The 19,770-nt window shown below is 39.0% G+C and overlaps 1 protein-coding gene across 4 annotated transcripts in view; it reads right to left on the reverse strand.

Moving 5' to 3' along the window:
* Window positions 1-202: 202 nt before the first annotated feature.
* The window catches only part of POLK (DNA polymerase kappa), a 56,115-nt gene continuing 36,547 nt past the window's right edge, over window positions 203-19,770 (reverse strand). For 3 of the 4 annotated variants that reach the window (XM_025194693.1, XM_025194692.1, XM_025194690.1), the window contains 10 exons: window positions 19,140-19,293; window positions 17,618-17,866; window positions 15,177-15,301; window positions 14,806-14,972; window positions 11,518-11,550; window positions 7,923-8,019; window positions 5,427-5,598; window positions 3,069-4,016; window positions 2,174-2,225; window positions 203-2,013 (listed from right to left, as the gene is read on the reverse strand). In XM_025194693.1, the coding sequence (XP_025050478.1) occupies window positions 1,929-2,013; window positions 2,174-2,225; window positions 3,069-4,016; window positions 5,427-5,598; window positions 7,923-8,019; window positions 11,518-11,550; window positions 14,806-14,972; window positions 15,177-15,301; window positions 17,618-17,866; window positions 19,140-19,293 (2,082 nt within the window). In that variant the 3' untranslated portion in view covers window positions 203-1,928. The remainder of the gene's footprint in view (window positions 2,014-2,173; window positions 2,226-3,068; window positions 4,017-5,426; window positions 5,599-7,922; window positions 8,020-11,517; window positions 11,551-14,805; window positions 14,973-15,176; window positions 15,302-17,617; window positions 17,867-19,139; window positions 19,294-19,770) is intronic. The other variant, XM_025194691.1, reaches the window with a different exon arrangement.

Consider the following 19,770-nt stretch of genomic DNA (forward strand, 5'->3'; position numbering starts at 1 on the left):
TCACTTGCAAATAGGTTCAATCTAGGTAGGTTACACTAACCTGCAAAGATTGAATCAATTCAGGCTCCGGCTCTTTGAATGTCTGTCCCTAGTCCAGGACATCATCTAATCCAACTCCCTGCTCAAAGCAGGACCGGCCCCAACAATCATCTCAGCCAAGGATTTGTCTAGCCTGGTTTTAAAAACCTCCAAGGATGGAGAGTCCACAAGCTCTCTGGGTAACCTGTTCCAGTGCTTTACTACTCTGCAAGTAAGGAAGTTTTTCCTTTTTTTTTTTTTTTTTCTCAAAGCAGCTAAATTTTCCACTGGTACCAGAAGATAACCCACAGGTCTCCAAGTCTGTAGGAAAAGCTAACTTTTTCTTCTGTCATGAGGAGTACACTTTATTTCTATGCTGAGAATAACCACATTTTTATTCAGTTTATAAAATAACTGCCAGGACCAAAAGGATTAATTTAATTTGTTCTACAGCTGTGTTGTTTCCTTCTCTCTTAACTATGTGCTACAATTGTTACATCTTTTTCTATAAATCACAGGGAAAAAAACCCAATACAATCAGGTTCTATACTTTTTTAATAGAACTAGGCCTCATATTAACACACAAAATTTAGTAATCCACCAATTTAGATAGAGGGTTAATACATCTTGTTTAGACAGATGTAAACTGAAGCACAGCCACACCCATAAAACAAATCCTGTAGAACATGGTTTTTTTGTAAACCAAATTAGTCCCCACATAGCTAATATGGGCAAATGCATTTGTAGTTGACGTTTTCTTTTGTGATTAGGCTGATTTTGAATGATAATTTTTAGGTTGGTGAGTTTTTTTTAAAAAAATCCAAGAATTGCAACACTTTTATAAAATGGTATGCTTGAAAAAATATTACATTATAGGCACATTTTATTATAAACACTAAATATTTAAATATGCTGAAATTTGAGGAAATAATGTAAATACAACATTTTCAATAAATAATTTTGCTTCATGTCTTTCTGCGTCACAAATCGCCATAAAAACGTGGTTTATACAGAATTACACATACATTTTTCATAAAGAAAGAAAAAATGTAATCAATAGGAAGGTCATTTCCTTTCTTAATTTATCAAGAGCAATTATTTTAGCATGCATATTAGCATGATTCATATTAATATTGCACTATATTTGCCTTTATTTTTATTAAAGTGAATTTAGTACTTTTCAAAAGTGCAGTCATTAATGACTGCACAGGAAACTGAAGCTCTCTGTATCTCCAGTAGAAGTGAAGTGCAGACAGTGCAACTCAGCCTGTTCTGGAAGCATCCCACTTTTCATGCTTAGTAAACCATCATTATGGCAAGGCTTTTGAAGTCATTGGAAATTAAGACCACTCAACATATCATACAAGCACTAAGCAACATTTAGGATTGACCTCTTCAAGCCTGGCCCAGCAGCTCATACTGGAGTCACTGTCTTTAATGGAAGACAGATTCGGCCTTAAATTTTTCCCCTCTTTCTTGAGATTATTAATCAACGTACAAATGTGTGCCTGTGCTTTGAGCTGTTATTATCTCCCTACCATGAACTGAACTAAGCCCAACTCATTTTTCATTGATTATCCATAACCCAAGTACCATCACATAATTACTATCAGTCACTATCAATCGAAGATGGATTACTCCTGACTCCAAAATCCTGCATCTCCACATTTTCAAGATAAACAAAACAAAGCCTACTGCCATCACAGTCCCCCAACACAATTTAGTTAATAAATAATAATTTGAGTGATCTCTCCGCTCGTTCCTCTATCTTAAGGATTGTTTTCATTTTATGGGGTTTGTAATGCTTCTAAAATTAAAGGAATCAGAGTCCAAACCCACTACCTATACCAAACTAATCTGTAATCATAAAATATTATGAAAGTCTTCATATAAAATAATTTGCCATGTATTCATTTAAAAAATGTTTCAATGTTGCGACTGGAATTGCATGTTTTGACTTTCTTTGATGCTGACTGTGGAGGCATTAATCCAGACCTGAAATAAGAAGTAAACACATTAGGAAAGGAAAAAAAAACCCTGAAATCCACCAGACAATAACTTTGTTATGCAATTTTTGTAGCATTGAGCTGTTTGTTAGCTTTGGTTTCAAATTAAGGTTTGTGAGCACAGACCCCTATTGAGAGCTCTCTCTTACCTTTTTGTTCCTGTTGTGGGATTCATACTCTGAGGTGCTTTGCCCAGGCTTCCTAAAGAACAAGACAGATTATTGATTAAAATGCAGAATGAATGCAATAGGGTCTCCATTCCTAACAGAACTTGTTAGAAAAAATGCATTTATTTAAGTAACATTTCCAGGAGAAGTATTTCCCTCCCATTTTTTCCTGCAGCTTCTGGACTCAATTCTCTTCACAAGCAAACAACATTGCACAATTACCTACAGATTTAGTACTGTCATTTATATGCAATATAGATGAATGGCTAAAACAATACCTTTATAATAAAATTACAATTTAAAGGGTGAATTTCAACAGATTATAGTTTTCTGTATTATATAAATACAATTCCATAGGATTCCAACATGCTCTACTGACATTCATGTTTTTAAAACTAATTATCCTTTACATAAAAAATATTTTAAAGGCCCTAAAAGCAGCATTTTTTCTATACTAAACTTTATCTGCATACCTAGGAAACCTACGCTATTTGAGAAATTTTCTTGTAAAAACCATCAACTTTTAGTTCTTAGGACATTGTCTTAGGACATTCCAACATTGTCACTGCATACAAGAAGCTTGGAAGTTCTTGTGATGGATTAGTGTGGAAGTACTTTGAACTGCATCTTTAATTGTAGTGTTTGGTCTCTAATCTTGTCTTTCTTCTTATCAAGCCAATTACAAAAATTAATTTTCCACAACCAGCCATAGTACTAGAACAAGCAAGTAGTATATCAAACCAATTCACAAATCCAGTTTATGAGTTTAACAGGTTGGTTAAATCATTAGCATTTAATCTTAAAGAAAACAAGGTTAAATATGCTATTTTTACTGGCTAATTTTAGAAAGAGATACATTCTTGACCAAAATACTCACCAATTCTTTTTGAATTTTCTGTAATATTATTCTTAATGGGACAAACTATCTCCTCTGTCAACTCCTGAATAATGCCTTTATTTAAGCAAACATCCACATGCCTATTGAACACTGCAAGATCTGTTGTTTTTTGTTCTAAGTTACAAACTGGACAAACTAGAATGTCATCTTGAATGGCTGTAGAGGAATAAGACTTAGTTTCTTGCACACATTCAGAGTTTTCACAATGTTCTGCATTTTCCAATGAAATTTTGGAAGAAACATTCTGGTCTAAGTACAAATAGCTAGAAGTATCACTACTCAGGCTATGCTCTTTTTCTGCTCTGGATTTACTAGGTACTATAGCAAATGCTTCTGTACAATTGCTGATAGAATTTTTAGAAACATTTGATGGGTGCCCTACATCCACTAATGTATTCATTTTATTTTTTGTATGTGTATCACTGGTTTTATGTTTAATGTATGGAGACAAATTGTGTGTATTCTCCCTTAAATTTGCACTCTTTGATGTTGCTATCTTCTCTTTTACCAGGGTCCCGTTGAGGCACTCATCAATATGTCTGTTAAGTGCTTCCAAACTGCTGCTCCTTTGTTCCTCAAAACAAACAGGGCAGGTTAGGCTCTTCACTTCATTAGAATTTTCTGAGCCTATGGTTGGACCTGTTTCTTCCATGGGATTTACTGATGACTTCATATCATGCAAGTTCTGCTTGTCCACTGCTTCATTTATAAAAGGCTCCTGGCTGGTTTTTTGCCTTGCTGCTCGCTTTTTATCAAAAAAGCTCTCTCTGGGAGATGTTTCTGGAGGTTTTGTAAAATGGTCCTCATTGGATTTCTCTGGTTGAAGCCTAAGAACAGTAGTTTCTTTGCCTTGTTTTAAGAAATTAGTAATGCTCCTTTGTTGGTATTTCTTGTCTTCTTCATTTAGGAAACCTGAGACACGCACACCTGGAATGAGACAAACAAGACACCTAATCTAAATCTGTAACCGACATCAAAGGGTATAAGAAAGTTTTAACACACCCACCCTATTTTAGTTGGTCTCTGTTATAATAACAAAAACAATGCTGTGAATGTGTGTTACCAACTGCTTAAGTTTAGACCCAGTCCTAAAGGTTTGCAAGCCATTTCCATCACTGTACTAGTCATTTCAATGCCCATGAATTCATCAGCATCATGAAATCCCATAAACTTCACACAGTTATGTGGAAAGAATCAGACTCCAAAAGAGTCAATCCTAGATGGAATATTTTCTCCTTCAGCTATATTTTTAACTGGAAAATTACTTGTGTTTTATAATAGACCCTGGAATGGTTCAAGAAAGAAAAAGATAGAAAAGCACTTAAGAATATTCAGGTCACAAAATCAAAGCACACTTCATTTCCACAAGAAATCGTGGCACTTCAGTCATAATACAGCTAAAACAAAGTCAAAATACAAATGGAATACTTATTTAAGCACTGCTTTCTTAAAAAGATGACAGGGACAGATACTCAACTACTATTTGCTATTGTACAGAGAGGCTTAAAGCTTCCTTTAAGGCCACAGAGCTAAAGATTCCTATGGTCGTAAGAGCTCATCTATCCCCACACTGACATAAGGGCAGGTTGGGTAGGTGTTAGTAAAGCAGCTTCTTCAGAGCCAGCATTCAGTACTGCATAGTACTGCAGTCTGGAACTACTCTGACTTGAAGTAGTCCTCATGATTGCCGTTGAAAGGCAAGTACCACATTACTCTGAATAAGACACGCACCTTGTTTTTAGAAGCTGGAATGAAGGGAGAGGGAATCTTTCCTAGAAAATACCAGTACATAATTTTGCTGGGGAAGTACAGGCAGATGTAATAAATGTGGGGGGAGCAAAACTGTGGCTGCTGTCAACACCCAAACTGCAGAATGTGGCAAGTGCTGCTGGCTGGCCACCTGGCTCAAGAAGAGATGGCTTTAGCAGTATTGAACCTCAGCTGACTCAGAAGATGCTGTTGGCTGAGCCAAACTGCCTGGGCCCTCTTCTTGAAGCAGATGGGCAGCTAGCAGTGCCTGCTAGGTAGCTGATGTCTCAAACCTGTTGAAGCCAAATTGGCCAGCCCCTCTTCTTGAATGAGGTGGACCCTCAGCTGAGTTGGCAGGCTCTGCCAGCTGCCCATTCAGCTCAAGAAGAAGGATCAGTCAGCTGGGCACCTGCATAATTAGGTCCTCTACTCTTCACATTTCCAGTAGCTAATTTTCAGGGTGAAAGATGCATGTGTATGCAGGAAAATGCAGTACCTTTGGGTCACCCCTAGGTGCACAGTTTGCTGCTATGTTACACTTGAGTATCTAGCTTTAAAAAGAAAAACAAAGAGTTTGAAACATTTTACCCATAAGCCTTAGTCGCAAAGGGTGAGGGGCAACACTATCAATCTCTGTCCTTAACAACTCTTTAGCAACAGCAAATATTTCTTCTTCAGTAGAAACTGAAGACAATACGGTGAAAGCTTTTGTTTTCACTTCAAAATTCACATTTTTCAACTTCAGAGTAACAGTTTTACCCTAGAAAACAAACAAAAAAGCAAATAGTAGAGAAGAATTCTTAGAGCAAAGTATTTTCTAACACAGCTGAACTTCACTTTAGGGTCTACATAGCGGGCAATAATAGATGCACCAGTTTGCTGCACCATCAGTGCGCTACAGCCATGCACTGACAGAAGTGCATTGCTACAGAGCGCTTTAAAAATGCCTGATCGGGCGATAATCTGAACACTCATTATACCGAGGTTGGGGTCTCCAATCCACCCGTCCCACCCCAGAACAAGTTCCCTCTGCTCCCTTCCCTCTCCCATTCCAAAGACAGTGCCAGCCTCGGAGGGGGGAGGGGCGGGGCTAGGGGGAGAGCGGCTGCAAAGACATAGCCGCTCTAAACTGTAACCATCTCCCAATCCCTAGGACCCAACAGTGAACGTCAGCTGCATGTCTGTCAATGCCCAAATGCATTAAAGAAGGGGGCCAGATTCTTGTTGCATCCGACTTATGCTGGGCAGGGGTGGGAGGAGGAAGGGCTGTCAAAGAGCCTACAGTAGGATTCTGTGCATGGCTGTAACATGCTGCTAGGGCAGAATAGTTGGAGACTGCTCTGAACTGTGCCAGCTGGCTATGGTCCCCAAAAGACCATCTGCCAGTTGCATACTGCCAATGTGCTTTACACTCTAGGCATGTCAACTTCCACTGTTCTTATTAACTCCAACAATTCCTGAACTAGGAACTGCAGAGCAGTGATAGCTATGCCTACTCATGGTTAGGGGATGCCCAATAAAGGATCTGAAATGAATGTCTGTTCCCCTTGCATCACCTGCAGGCATGTCCACATCATTTCTCTAGGACCCCCAAGGAACCCCAGAGGTGGTGATGTGGGGCACCCCCAGAGTAGTTTCTCCACCTCATTTCTGGGCTTGACATATGGAAATTGAAAGAGTTGGTGGAGCATATGCAGCAATGGCACTCCCCAGGCTAACTAGAGCCAAAGATACCTTGAGTAGTGCAAGTGGAGCAAAACGGGGCACAAATATATGCATGCAATTCAGTAACTTCTCAGCAAATACCTTCTACTTGAGAGTGCTGCAATAGTAAAACTTAAAAGCACTTATTAATCTCTTTCTTCACTCACATTCAATGAGTTTGGATAACACAGTCAAACCACCAAACTGACTTAGAATCCTACATCCAAATGGGTCAAATCAATTTAGTGCTTTAAAAATTCTGCCCTTTACCTATCTTAATGGGAGGATTTTATAATATGCAGTTTCCTTATGTTACAACTGGCTGAGAAGGACTGATTGGGACTGATGTAAGACTCTTGATTTGCTACGCTTTGCTTTAGGACAGTGGTGTTCAACGTTTTGGCCCCATGGGCCAAATGAGTGGCATGGAACCTGCCTGCAGGTTGGATGGGGCTGTCTATGGCTCAGATTGGGGCTGAGGCCCAGCACTGCTCCCTCCCTGTCCTATGCACTCGGATCCCACCTCGGGCACCCGGCACTGCCCCATCCTACCCTGTGTGCCACGACTGGGTCCCATGGGAACTGGTACCGCTCCGTCCCATCCCCCATATGATACAATTGGGTCCTGGGGGGCCAGTACTGCCCCATCCCATGCCACATGTGCCAGGATTGGGTCCCAAGGGACCAGCACTGACCCCTCCCTGCCGTCTGTGGGCTGGGAATGGGTGGCAAGGGGTGGGCACCGCCCCCTCCTACTCTCCCCCAACACCAGGATTGGGTCCCACGGGACCAGCCCCATCCCTTTGCACCTCCACATTTCCAAACCCCTGGGGAATCCTGCAGGCCAGATGACAGCACAGTAGGCTGGAGGTTGAGCACCTCTGCTTTAGCATGAAGGTTCCCATGGAACAAAGTGAAGCTTTCTTTCCCCAAAATAAGTAGAAATTAAGTGTATATGGTCCGTTACGTTCCATAAACCAACAAAATTTGTTATGGGCTGCACCCACTAAGAATAAGTCAAGGAAGAATATACCATTTAAATGCTTTATAATTGCATACTTGGCTGCAGCAAGGTTCCTGGACAAATCCCTGTTTTATGCAGCTGTATTACCCATTCGGTTAAGAAACAGTTGTTTAGCAGAACATGTGCTACATGTTAAAATAACTTGAAGAGCTGGTTTCATTTCTTACAGGCTCTCACAAGATAGCTTTCCGAGCTAAATGAAAATCCTGCCCATATCATTCCAACTGTCAGTGAACAAAAGGCCAGAAGGCAGGTCATAATCATGCAAACAGCATTAATGACAACCATGTGGAACTGGGAACTCAGAATGATGAGAAAGTAATTTTTTTAAATAGGAACAGAATGATTTTAAATACCTTAAGTCCTTCTTTCTGAAGATCCTGAGCAAGATCTTTGCAGAGTTCTTGACACAGGTCATACTGATCTTCAGCTGTGTTCATTTCACCAAATGTCCTAAGTGAACATAGAAATCAAATCTTTTTTTCAGTAGGCATCCTGGAATTCCTCAGGGATGATATGCCATACAAAACCTTTTTTTTCACGAACAGAGTAATAAAGCTGCATCAGAGGAAGGCTCTATGTGTATGTTTTTAAAGTGAGAATGAATATTTATAATAAACAGAAACATTTGTGCACATTCAATTGCAGTACCAAACAAAAGTGTTTGCAACCTTCACCAAATAAACAGTTAGTGGTCCAACTTTTCATAAAATGTTTTTAAAATATCAGATTCAGGATGCTCAAATATTTACAAGAGAAAATGCGAATACAAACTGCATTGATGCGCCCAGCCAAAACATTTGTATATAATCTTCTTGGCATATTGTTGTGTGACATCAAAGGAAAGAGGATTAGGAAGTCAACCTGAAAGCTAAGTACTGGAAACAAACAACAGAAGGTGGTAAGAAAAAGATTTGAAGGTAACTATAAGCTAGTGTCAAAAGAGGGAAAACGAGCTTTTTGCAAAAACTGTAGTTAACTCTGCCAAAGTGCTGTGGTAATACCTTTTCTGGTCTGTCTGGATTGGAGGAGGAACTAGCCCTCATCTCTAAGACAGAAAGAGAATGTGAGCAAGGTAGACGGGGTAGACTGGGATACCACTTTATCACACCTTACTCTTGGACAGCACATCACCAAAGCAACTCATTCCACACTCTAGGCATCATGTAAGACAGGAAGCTTTACTCTTCCAGGGGCTGACTGGGCTTCCCACAACTACTCAGATCCAACACACGGCTGCCAGCAACCCTCCTTCCCTCGGGGATAACAACCTTCTCCTGCTGCTTTCCCTCTTGTAGTTTAGGCCAGCATTTCTCAACCCGTGGGTTGCAACCCAAAAGTGGGTCACAAGAATATACAGTAAAAGCTCTGTTAAATGGCATCCCCCAGGAATGGGGGATGCCGAATAACAAAATATGCCGGTTAATTGAGTGGCCCTGGCTGCCACTTCTCCTGCTGCATCTGGGGTTCCCTCTGCCCCTCCCACAGCATCACCGCCGCTCCCGTCGCATCGCCGCCCCTCCCACGGGCTCACACAGCCCCTGCCAGCCTGTTATGCCCCCAGGCAGTGGGGGCTCAGCAGCGCAGGCTGCTTTGCCCCAGGCCGTGGGGGCTCAGAGAAAATGGAAGTGCCATGGTGGGCACTTACGGTTTCACTTTTCCTTACAAGTCAGCATGCGAGTTAACAGAGCATGCTGGCTTGTAAAGTGCTGGTTACCAGAGAATTTACTGTATATTGAAAATGTCCTGAACAAACTTAAAAAATGGATCAACAAATTTAAAAAATGGATTCTCCTTTAAAGGATAAAAACATAGGAATCTGTGCCCTTTCTCTTGCAGGCTGTCAGAGTTCCAGCCTGCAAGGGGCTGCATGGGATCCCCCCACAACCTCCACCCCCTGTCCCACAAACTTACCCCCTGCCCAACACACTGACGGGCTGGGGGGCAGTGGGTCAGAAGTAAAGGGTACTGGGCTGGGAATGGCCATTGATGTTTACAGATGGGTCCTGGTATAAAAAAAGGTTGTAAACCACTGGTTTAGGCTATGCTGATGGCTCAAGATTCAAACCCTGCTGATAAGTTAAAACAGACAATAAGAGAGCACTCATTACTCTTTGGTTTGAACTATGTTGGTTCAAAAAGCTAATACTAAAACATGACATTAAAAAAATATCTGTGCTAAAATAACATCAGACTGGTTACAAAGTTAAGCACTTGAAATATTTTCCAGCAGTCTACTAGATGGCATACTCTATTAACCGGCACCACACCGCTGCAGCCATCATCCACCATTCCGTGCCACCACCGCCACATATAACCTCCCCTGCACTGCCACCGCACCACCATCCACCACCCCACTCTGCTGCCACATGCAAGTTGTATGCAACCCCCCTCCACTGCCACCGCCACTATCCACTACCCTGCACTGCTGCTGCTGTTGCGTGCAAGCTCCCCCAACACAACTCGGTCCATTATTTTAAGATAACCGGCATTTTTACATTACCAGCACCTGGCATTCCCCACTCGTGCCCGATAACAGAGATTTTACTGTATAACCTAAATCTTGACTCTCTGCATGCATATGTTGCAATACACTTAATTATGTGATTACAAGCTATTTTTTCAGGCCCCTTGCCTCATTCAGTAAGCAGGATAGATACACAAGGGGTACAGGTACAAAAGTGAAGGAAGACAAAGTGAGATAAGGAATTAGAAAATGGAAGAGAGTTGACAAGAAAGCTTGGTGATGAAGAGAAAGAGAATGGAAGGGAATCAGACAATTATTTTGGATTTTATCAATTTTCTCTTTGAAAAAATTATTGAGATCCTGAGGCAGAATCACAAAGGTGTTAGAGGTTGTGCATATACATAGGATTATATCACGGTGGAAAAAACAAGTTGTTTTACTTGAAAAATGGCAGAACTTAAGCAAGAAAGAATAATGGAAAAAAAAAAAGACACTGGCCTGGTACTTGGGGATATCCTGGGTAAGTTGTAGTACTGCAAATTACAATTAGTGCATCTACAGTAGCATAAAATACCTCCGCGAAACTGAGGCCTAACAACAGCTTCAGAGTTTTAGTCACTGTATACTATGCACTTTGTGGACCACTTTTGGAAAAGGCACATCATCACCATCAGAAACAAATACAACATTTTTCTCCTGATGGTGCACCTTTTGAGGTGCAGAAGAAAAATAGTCCTTCAGAGTGCAGAACAAGTTCGACAAAAAGAAAATAATTTAGAAGCTGCACCGAAGCAGATGACCAGTCCTTTTATATAATATGCTAATACACAAACTCTAAATTTGGCTCTTTCACTGCTGTTTACATAACTCTTCTCCTGGCCTCCTGTGCCCCCCCTCCCATGTTTCCTAAGCTTGGCAATAAGTCTTACACTCCCACCTTAGATCAGGGTGGCCAATTTGCAGCATGCATGCCACGGGCAGCCTCTGTGTGACATACATAGCAGATCCAGAAGACAGCAGTGAGCACAGCTGCCAATAGGGATGGGGAGGAGAATACAGAGCAGCAGGGGAAGGGGACTGGAATGACGGGAGTGGGGGGGCGGGAAGGTGCAGGCCTTAATATGTGCCACACCTGCCAGAAAGGTTGGCCCCTACTGTCTTAGATGATGGAATAATAAGAAAACCTTGATATGTTCTTATTTCAAGGTGTCAGGTTGAATGAAAGATGATAGAAAAAAGAGAGTGGATAAGTGGGTAGAAGCAAAATTATGCAGAACCCTTAAGGCAAAAGACAAGGATTATTGAATCTGATGAGTGAAGTTGCTGCATATAAACCACCTGTGTCAAGATACGTGAAATATCAACCAATAATTATGGGATATACTGTACTATATGTTGTCTCAGCCTCTAGCATTTAATCAAATAAATGTGATGACTACCCTAACTGGTTTTGGTTAAACTAGTTTGTGTATTAAAATGCTTACCTTTCAGTGCTCATACTTTTCCTTTCTCCATCCCTAAAAAAAAAACATCAGTCATGTTCAGAGAAAATCATTATTTTTTCATAACTCCATTATAATCAACCAGGCTGGTGTAGTGATCTTTTCTATGGGATCTGAATGTTAACATTTCTGAGAATCTTCCATATTAACATTTCAAGTCAACAGAAAACAGCACGAAAACTGCCTTGTGAAACTGAGGCTATTGTAGCTGAAGCAATAAACAGTAATGGCTTGTAATACAATTAACCACTTGCAGTGTGAGTCAGCTCTATCCATTAATGACCACAGAGGCTTTGTTGATTTAAAAACAAGCTAATACTTTATGTTTTCTTCAAAGACCTGCCTACCTATGTCATGCAATGTGTCCACGAAAACCACAAATATAATAGTGATTGTTTTTAAAGAGGAAAATTGCTTTGTTATGACGTAATGGGTGCATCTACATGTGCCAATTTAAGGTGCTTTAAGGGCACACATCTACACGTCCATACCCTTAATGTGCCTTAAAAATGTCAATTTTAGGTTATTCGTGCCTAAATTTGATACCTGCAAAAGCAAGTGTAGAGGCGTTAAGGTGCATTAACGCTGTGTAAGGACTGATTTCGGACTAACTTTAGTCCCATGTCAATCCACACACATGGTGTTAAAGTGCTTTAATGGGTGCATGTGTAGACACAAGCCTAAATTACCTTAATGCGCGTTAAGCGAATGCACATTAAATTTAGGTGCACCTAAATGCACATGTAGACATGCCCCAAGAGTACCATCCTTTTAAAGGGTTACCTATGAAGGATATATTTCTTTTTTGAAACACTGCCTTATGGACCCTTTGTCACTTCTTTCTATTATATAAAGAATGCACACTCGGGACTTTCCTAAAAATTATTTTTAACTTGTTATTTGCCTATAAAGATCAGAAATATATGTGTTTTTTTCTAAACAACATCTAGCAAGTCTCAGCTCAAACTTCTTTGGAAGAAGCAAGGTTTTAAAAATGTAACAGGTTTTCCTTCAACAAGTGCTAGCCATTTAAATTAAATAGGTGTTAATAAAATAATAGTAATAAAAAGTCTTAAGACAGTATGGCTCAATCTTTTCCCCTTCTGAGGACTAATATTCATGTTCCTATTGCTTTATTTATCCCAGTTATTATTACAACAAAGTCCCCCAGACTATCCACCCTAATTTTCAAAGGAGGGGAAAAAAAGCCCCAAAGGACAGATGCTTATTTAATCAATCATCAGTCAATCAATCAATCAAAAAAAGAGTTCTTTATCCACCATACAGAAACAAAAAACATGGCAAAGGATGATTTTATCCTTGCACAAGTCCCCTCCAGCCATTCAGTGGTGTTTACCTTGTATTTTGAAGACAGACAAAGATTTATGGTGGCACATATGAAGCTGAGATTTTCTATTTTTGTTAAAGAAAAAAAGAAGAAACATACTACAACAATGGCTTATGCTTGTATAATGTTTTCTGATTCCAAAGGTCCCAAAACTATTTTACAACATTTGTGTTTTTAAAAATCTGTTTTAACTATCTGACATTATTTTGCAATGCTAAAGATTTCTCATTTTGCTAATCACTGGCTCAAACTTTTTTTGGTTCACATTCATGAAATACCCTCCTCCTCACTCTCTTCCACCTCCCTCTCATCCCCATCTGTTGTATTCAAATCACTTTATTTAAGGGCCAGTGCTGTGCATGTCTTTTCATAGCATCTTATGAAGTGAGCTCTTGCTCACAAAAGCTTATACATCTCTGACTGAGTTAGTCTATACAAGTGCATCTCTACCCTGCTTTCTCTGCCTTTTTAAGACCCATTCCACAAATTACATTTATTATGCAATTTACCAGTTAATCATGCAATAAATTTACACTGGCCACATATGCAAAGTAATTATCATACCATAAAAATGTCCATCCAACTATAAATAGAGCCAGTGCTTAAAAATGTGCAAAAACTTTATAGCTGGTTTCTATCCAGCTATAACCTAAACATGTGGCAGGGTCCTAAATATGTAATACTGATGTGTATCCCTATGATTCTGTATTACGGATAATACAAAAGTAACATTTTATGTCACTACAGCCATGCTGTAAACTTTCCAACAGCCTGAGAGATATTGAAAAGTTGTTCTTCATTTTTTTCTTCTTCTGTCTTCTCTATTTATTCCCCTTCCCCTTCTTTTCCCATTCTTCCTCCTTAGTACCCACCAGAAAGTTTATTTGCCTCCATTAGGCATGCACATCTCAGTTTGAGAAACACCATTCTAGATGGTAGAGAAGTAATAGTGAATAAGGAATAACATTTTCAGAAATGTCAGAGACATGTGGAAGCTAAAGTCTCACTGATTTTCAACAAAATTTGAGGTAAGTGCAAAATTGTTTTTTCTAAATGGTATTTCAATACTTTTGAAAATGGTATCTATAAGCAACAGCATGCCAAATTAAGAAAAAAGATTTCAGAATCTTGAACTAGGCTCCTGGTAACTTAACTGAACACCATGATATGATACCATAGATTAGATTAGACATAAAGGAGGAGACACAGACCGTGAGCGCTACTCCAATTAATGAAAGAGTCAGTACTAGTACTAATTAAATAAGAAGTAAAATATCAAAACACAGTAGGCACTACTAGAACTGAAGCAGATCCTCAGTTTGGATGGAATGGAGCTATGGCAGTTTACATGAGTTGAGGCAATGATGCTCTTTTTGTCTTAAGATCATGTAATAATTCACTGAAAGTGTTTTAGTTACAAGGAACAAACACTTCTGAATGTCTTTGTTTAGATAACTATCAGATTCTAAGAGTTATCTAACAACAGGCACACACTATATATTTATCTCAAATGATGCCCTATAAATTTTGTTGTGTAGATTTATGGATTTTTGGCAAACTTTTCAGATTTTAGAAACTAGACACAGTTTTGGTTTTGGTAAATTCTATTGATAATATGCTCAGAACAGCTATACAACAACAAGGATATATTAAATATATATGCAAATATGTTAAAAAGCAATTGTTTTAAAAGTTAACATTTGGTACAGCATTAAAGCATTTGTTACTTGATATAATAATACTAAATTACAATGATATTTTATGCAATAAGATACAAAATACATGTGAAATACATACCTGATAGATATTATTAAAGTCAAACTCAGCAAATATGTATGAACACATTAATGGCATATAACCCCTCTTGGAAAACATTTAGCAAAATGTAAAGTAAATATGATAAAGCAAATGTCAAGTCATACTTTTCCAAATGGGTTGACCCCAAACCAAGTGAGATATCCATGAAGTTACGCCATGATGTTTCTGAAAAAAGGAGAGAAATTGGTGCCCTCTGCTGGTAAAGTTCTGAGCAAGTCAAAATTCCAAGAGCTTTTAACAACTTCTCTGTTACTTTTCCTATACCAGGCACCTGAAGAAGAAGAATTAATGAAGTTGGAAACTGAATTCTTCAGATGAAAGCCTGAGATGCAACATGCAACACAATTCAAGCCAAACACAACATTGAAATTAAGCAAATTACTGAAAAATATAACTATTTTGAAGCAAATAATCCATTTTTAGAACAGCAGTACTCCTGCACCACCTGTCTAGTGATTGTGGCAACACAACTCACCTTCCTAATGGGCAAATCTTTGATGAAGTCCATCACAGCTTGTCTATCAGGAGGAATTCTGAATTGTCCATTAGGCTTATTCTGATCACTGCACATTTTTGCTAACATAGTGTTTGGAGCAATTCCTTAAAAAAAAGAAATGTTATTTTAGCCACAAGTCTTATTCCTATAAGATTCCACAGTGTGAGGTTATCCAATGTCAGACTTTCCTACATCTGTGTGGAAAAGTTAATGTTCTATGCTAATGTTCTATAGCAATGGCTCCCAAACCTTTTTTTTTTTTTTTTTTTTTTTAACCGTGGACCAGCAGCAGAGCCGGGCGGGAGTGAGGGGCCATGGGGCTAGGCCAGGCTGGGAGGGGGGATGTGGCAACATGAGCCTGAGAAGCCGAGCCAAGTGAGCGATGGGGGGTGGTGCGTGCCTGAAGAGCCAAGCCAAGCAAGCAAGGGCCATGGCCTTGTGGTTGAGAACCTGTGTTCTACAGCACATTTTTTACAAGTATAGGCTCATGAGAACTGTTGCATTACATTTTATCATGTCAGTTGTGGATTTTCTATATAAGTTATACATCAGACTGAATTTGCAAAGTATCTTGAGATTTTCAGGATAAAAAGCAGTATATACAAGTGTAACATTTCATTAAGTGCTGAGGAATTAATTCCTTCAACAATCCCTTTAAATTAATTCCTTCACACTTTTCTGTAACTTCAATTACAAGAGTAAGTTTTGTGCTGAAAAGGAAATAAATATTTGGGTCTAGATATGAATGAGGGTTCTCTTAAGCACAGTTCAGATATTAGATTAAAATAGTTTGAACAAATGTAACAAGCTAAAATACTAGACCTTCACCAATACATAGCTCTTGAGAATTAAGGCTGATTTAATACTTTATTTATTCTTTTTCTATTTTTTGCTTTTTGTGGTGAACAGATTTCAATTCACAGATGAACCTTAGAGGAGACTAACAGAAAACTAATATATTAAGTCTTCTCTCTGACCTTAATAAGTTAAAGGCTAATTACTGGAGATGCTAGGAATCATCATAACTAGTCTTTCCCAATTAACCTCCTAACTTACCAGACTTAAAAACAATAATTGCCTTTGATTTATGTGTCAAAACTTGATGTTTTGTTTCCATTTTCTGAACAGTGGAAGAGGATAAAATTTGGGATTTTCAGCCATGAATCAGGGCTCCTCCAGATTTTGCAGGGTCCTGCGTAAAATTATATGTGGAGTTGCCATCAGGCTTGTTCCCATCCTCTTTCTTCATCCTCTTCTTACAAACAATATTTCCTGCAGTACCTTCTGCCTGCCTATTCCCCCTCTTCTTACCTATGCCATCAAACTTCTGGCAACTCTTTGACATGGCTTAGGAAGCTATTAAAGCAGCTTTTGAAATAAGTCTCTAGGGGTGCCTATACACGAGTGCGGAGGCAACTGCCACACTCCAGCAGCCTTCTGTGTCTCATGTATCACCGTCCCCATGCTTAAAAATAGTGACAGGGGTGCTTGAACTATAGGTTGTCAAACAAGCTTTCATTCAAATGCCTCCTGCTGCCATTTTGAAGCCCAGGAATGCTGATACAGGAGATGTGGCAGCACTTTAATTATAGCGACTCTCGGAGCTGCTCTACTTAAAGCACTGCCCCCTCCCACCACCTCTGGAGCACATGTAAAAGTGCTAAGAAATGTAATCTCTGACAAGGCCAAACGGGTAAAATTCAGAAAGGGTAGTACAGATTGAGTTGTGGCAAGGGCAAGTTGCAGAAATCTAAAACTGCCACTGTCTTGAAAGGCAGATACTATAATGTCCAATTAATAATTTGTTTCCCTTTTAACCTGTGAATATACCTGATGCTCAAGGAAGTGAAAAATTAAAAAAACTAGCTTGAACAAGGCACAGGGTGGACAAGGGTTCAGCATACATATCCACATAGCTCTGCTAACAAGTCTCTATCTTAACCAGCATGCACTATAGCATCCATTGTTAGACCTGATTAGAAGCTTACAAAAGCAATGCTCTCTACATCTGGATTTAAATAAAAATGATGTGCACCACAGCAAGACTAGCATCTGAGTCCACTGGGTTGCTTTTCCACACTGTTAAAAAATTGGAAAGGGAAGTAGGACACAAACAGATGACATGATTACTGTCATTTACAAGTAGATTCAGTACCAATGACAGGCAACAGATAAAAATAAAGATTTTCTTGCAGTTAAATAAGGCCCAAGTGTGGTTTCTACTCTTGACTCTGAAACAGATTCTTTGCGTGACCTTATGCAAGGCACAATCTCCGTGCCTGAGTTTACACATCCATACATATGCTTACATTGCAGGAGTGTTGCAGAGCTATCTTTTCACACTTGTAATACACTTTGAGAGCAGGGATGGAAGGCATCATGGCAGTACAGAGTATTTTTATTTATGTATATTTGTGTACCTGCACTAGCAGTCAGTCTGGTTTTTTGCTCAATCCTGAAGCGTATTTCCTTCACAACTTCCTGGGCAGAAGTTCCAAAGACAATTGAATTTAACAACTGCTGATCTCTCTGTTCTTCAGTGTGCAGGTGAGTAGTAGTGGTAGGTTGTTCCTCTGCTAGAGAAGTGTTATCTTCAAATAATATTGGTGAAGAGGAGAGTGCATCTTCATTCAATTTCAGTTCATCAGGTGCGTTTAGATCTTGTTTACCTGCAATACAGAAAAATACACAGATGTAGAACTCATCTTTCTTAGTAAACGGTTTATACTTTAGAAACTGATTCCCTTACACACCTTCTGACAAAAGCCACACTGGCTATTTCAGTTTCTTCCGTGCACAAAGTTCAGGTAATTATTTAGCTGAAAAAATACCCTTACTTAAAAAAAAAAAAAAAAAAAGAATGATGTTACCACTTTGATCTTGGTGTGATCTTCAGATTACAACTGGCTGGACAACTGAACTTCACTTCCCCAAAAAATTCAAAATACTGAATTACTTTGGTCCCAAATCAGAATGAAATTTTTTTTTTTTTTCTGGAAGTGAAATTCTGTTGCAAAAATGTTTTGATTGTTCCAAAATAGAAACATTTTCAGGCTCTCTGGGAACCCTGAAAGACCCAGAAGTCCTGCCTCTACAATTGCTCTAAACCCAGAAAACCTGGGAGCCTTAGCGTAGAATAAACTTATTACGAATGGCTCCAATTCTGCAAGTGACTTTGGCTCAATGGATCTCTCTGTCTGGAAGAAGCCCTGTTGACTTTAAAGAGTTTGCTCATGAGTGCAAATGTACCCCCACATAGATCACTTCCAGTATCAATGTTATTGATATACAGATCAACAAAATACAAAACTAGCATTCATTTCAGTGGAAGTTCCCTGTACTGAGGATTTGCCTGTGGTATAAAACAATATAGCAGTTTTTCCATTTAAGATTGAATTCTTTTGAAGAAAGACATGTCTAAGTACACAAATGTCAGCTCCCCATAATTTGTAAGAAAATTGCCTGTTTTGTTTCTTCTGAGTTTATCTAAAAAAAGAGGTCTAATATTTTTCAGCCAAATTGAAAGACATCCTTGTTTATCTCCTTAATGATTTTCCAATAGTTTTGAAAAGCTGGGAGATAACAATCTTTCTTTTAACTTTGTGCATAAATAAATAAGTTGCACAAACGTCTGCCCAACGCCCCCGGTGGTGGATCCAACTGTGGATGGAGTTTCCACCTCAAGTTTCAACATGCAGATCCCAATGTAGTCATTTTAATCATTAACGTATTCTTAAAGACTTCACTTCTTACATGTTTCTATACCTGTAACACATTTAAATAGAGCTCAGGTGAGTTGCTTTTGTAATAGGATTTATCATTCTCTGAAGGCACATCTGCATACTGAAGTATACACCAATTCCAAATGTGTTATGCCAAACTGTAAAAGCAAGAAACATTTATAATATTTATTTTGGTTTATGAACACACTAATTTGCTTACCATTTTCTGTAACGTTGTCTGTTTTGTAGAAGTACTTTCTTTTATCTTCAGGCCAGTTCTGTCTTTCCTCCAAGTATTCTGTTATGTTCAGGTAGGCTTCATCAAGGCCCACAGGCATAAAATTTGGATCATACTGAGCCAGGATTTTTCTAACCTTAATAAATAAATGGAAATAATTTAAAATTATGTTGCTGTGGCAAAACTTTTTGGTGTATATTGCAATTAAGCTGATAGTTATATAATAACACTGACCATAATCAACTTAACATGTATGAATCCATCAATACTATTATTATAAGAATTTATAGAATAAACTAACATGGCAAAACATATTCATCTATTGTTTTTCCACCAGTCAGGTCAGTTTTACCTGCTACTGTAATTTACAACAGACGGTAGTACCTTTGACTATTAACGGCAAGTGCTGGGTGGTGGTGAATTAATCTGACAACCTTTCTCTCTCTCCAATCTCTCAGTCCTGATCCTCAAAGGAAACTTACAAAACACATCCCAGACATGAGCCTATGAACTCCACTTCATCAACCTCCTGGATACTAAAAATCATGGACTGAATATAGACATTGGATTTATGACACATTATAACCTGCCTGACATCTGACTCCCCAGGTAT

The sequence above is a fragment of the Alligator sinensis genome, unplaced genomic scaffold, assembly GCF_000455745.1.
Source record: "Alligator sinensis unplaced genomic scaffold, ASM45574v1 scaffold1792_1, whole genome shotgun sequence".
Lineage (NCBI taxonomy): Eukaryota > Metazoa > Chordata > Crocodylia > Alligatoridae > Alligator > Alligator sinensis.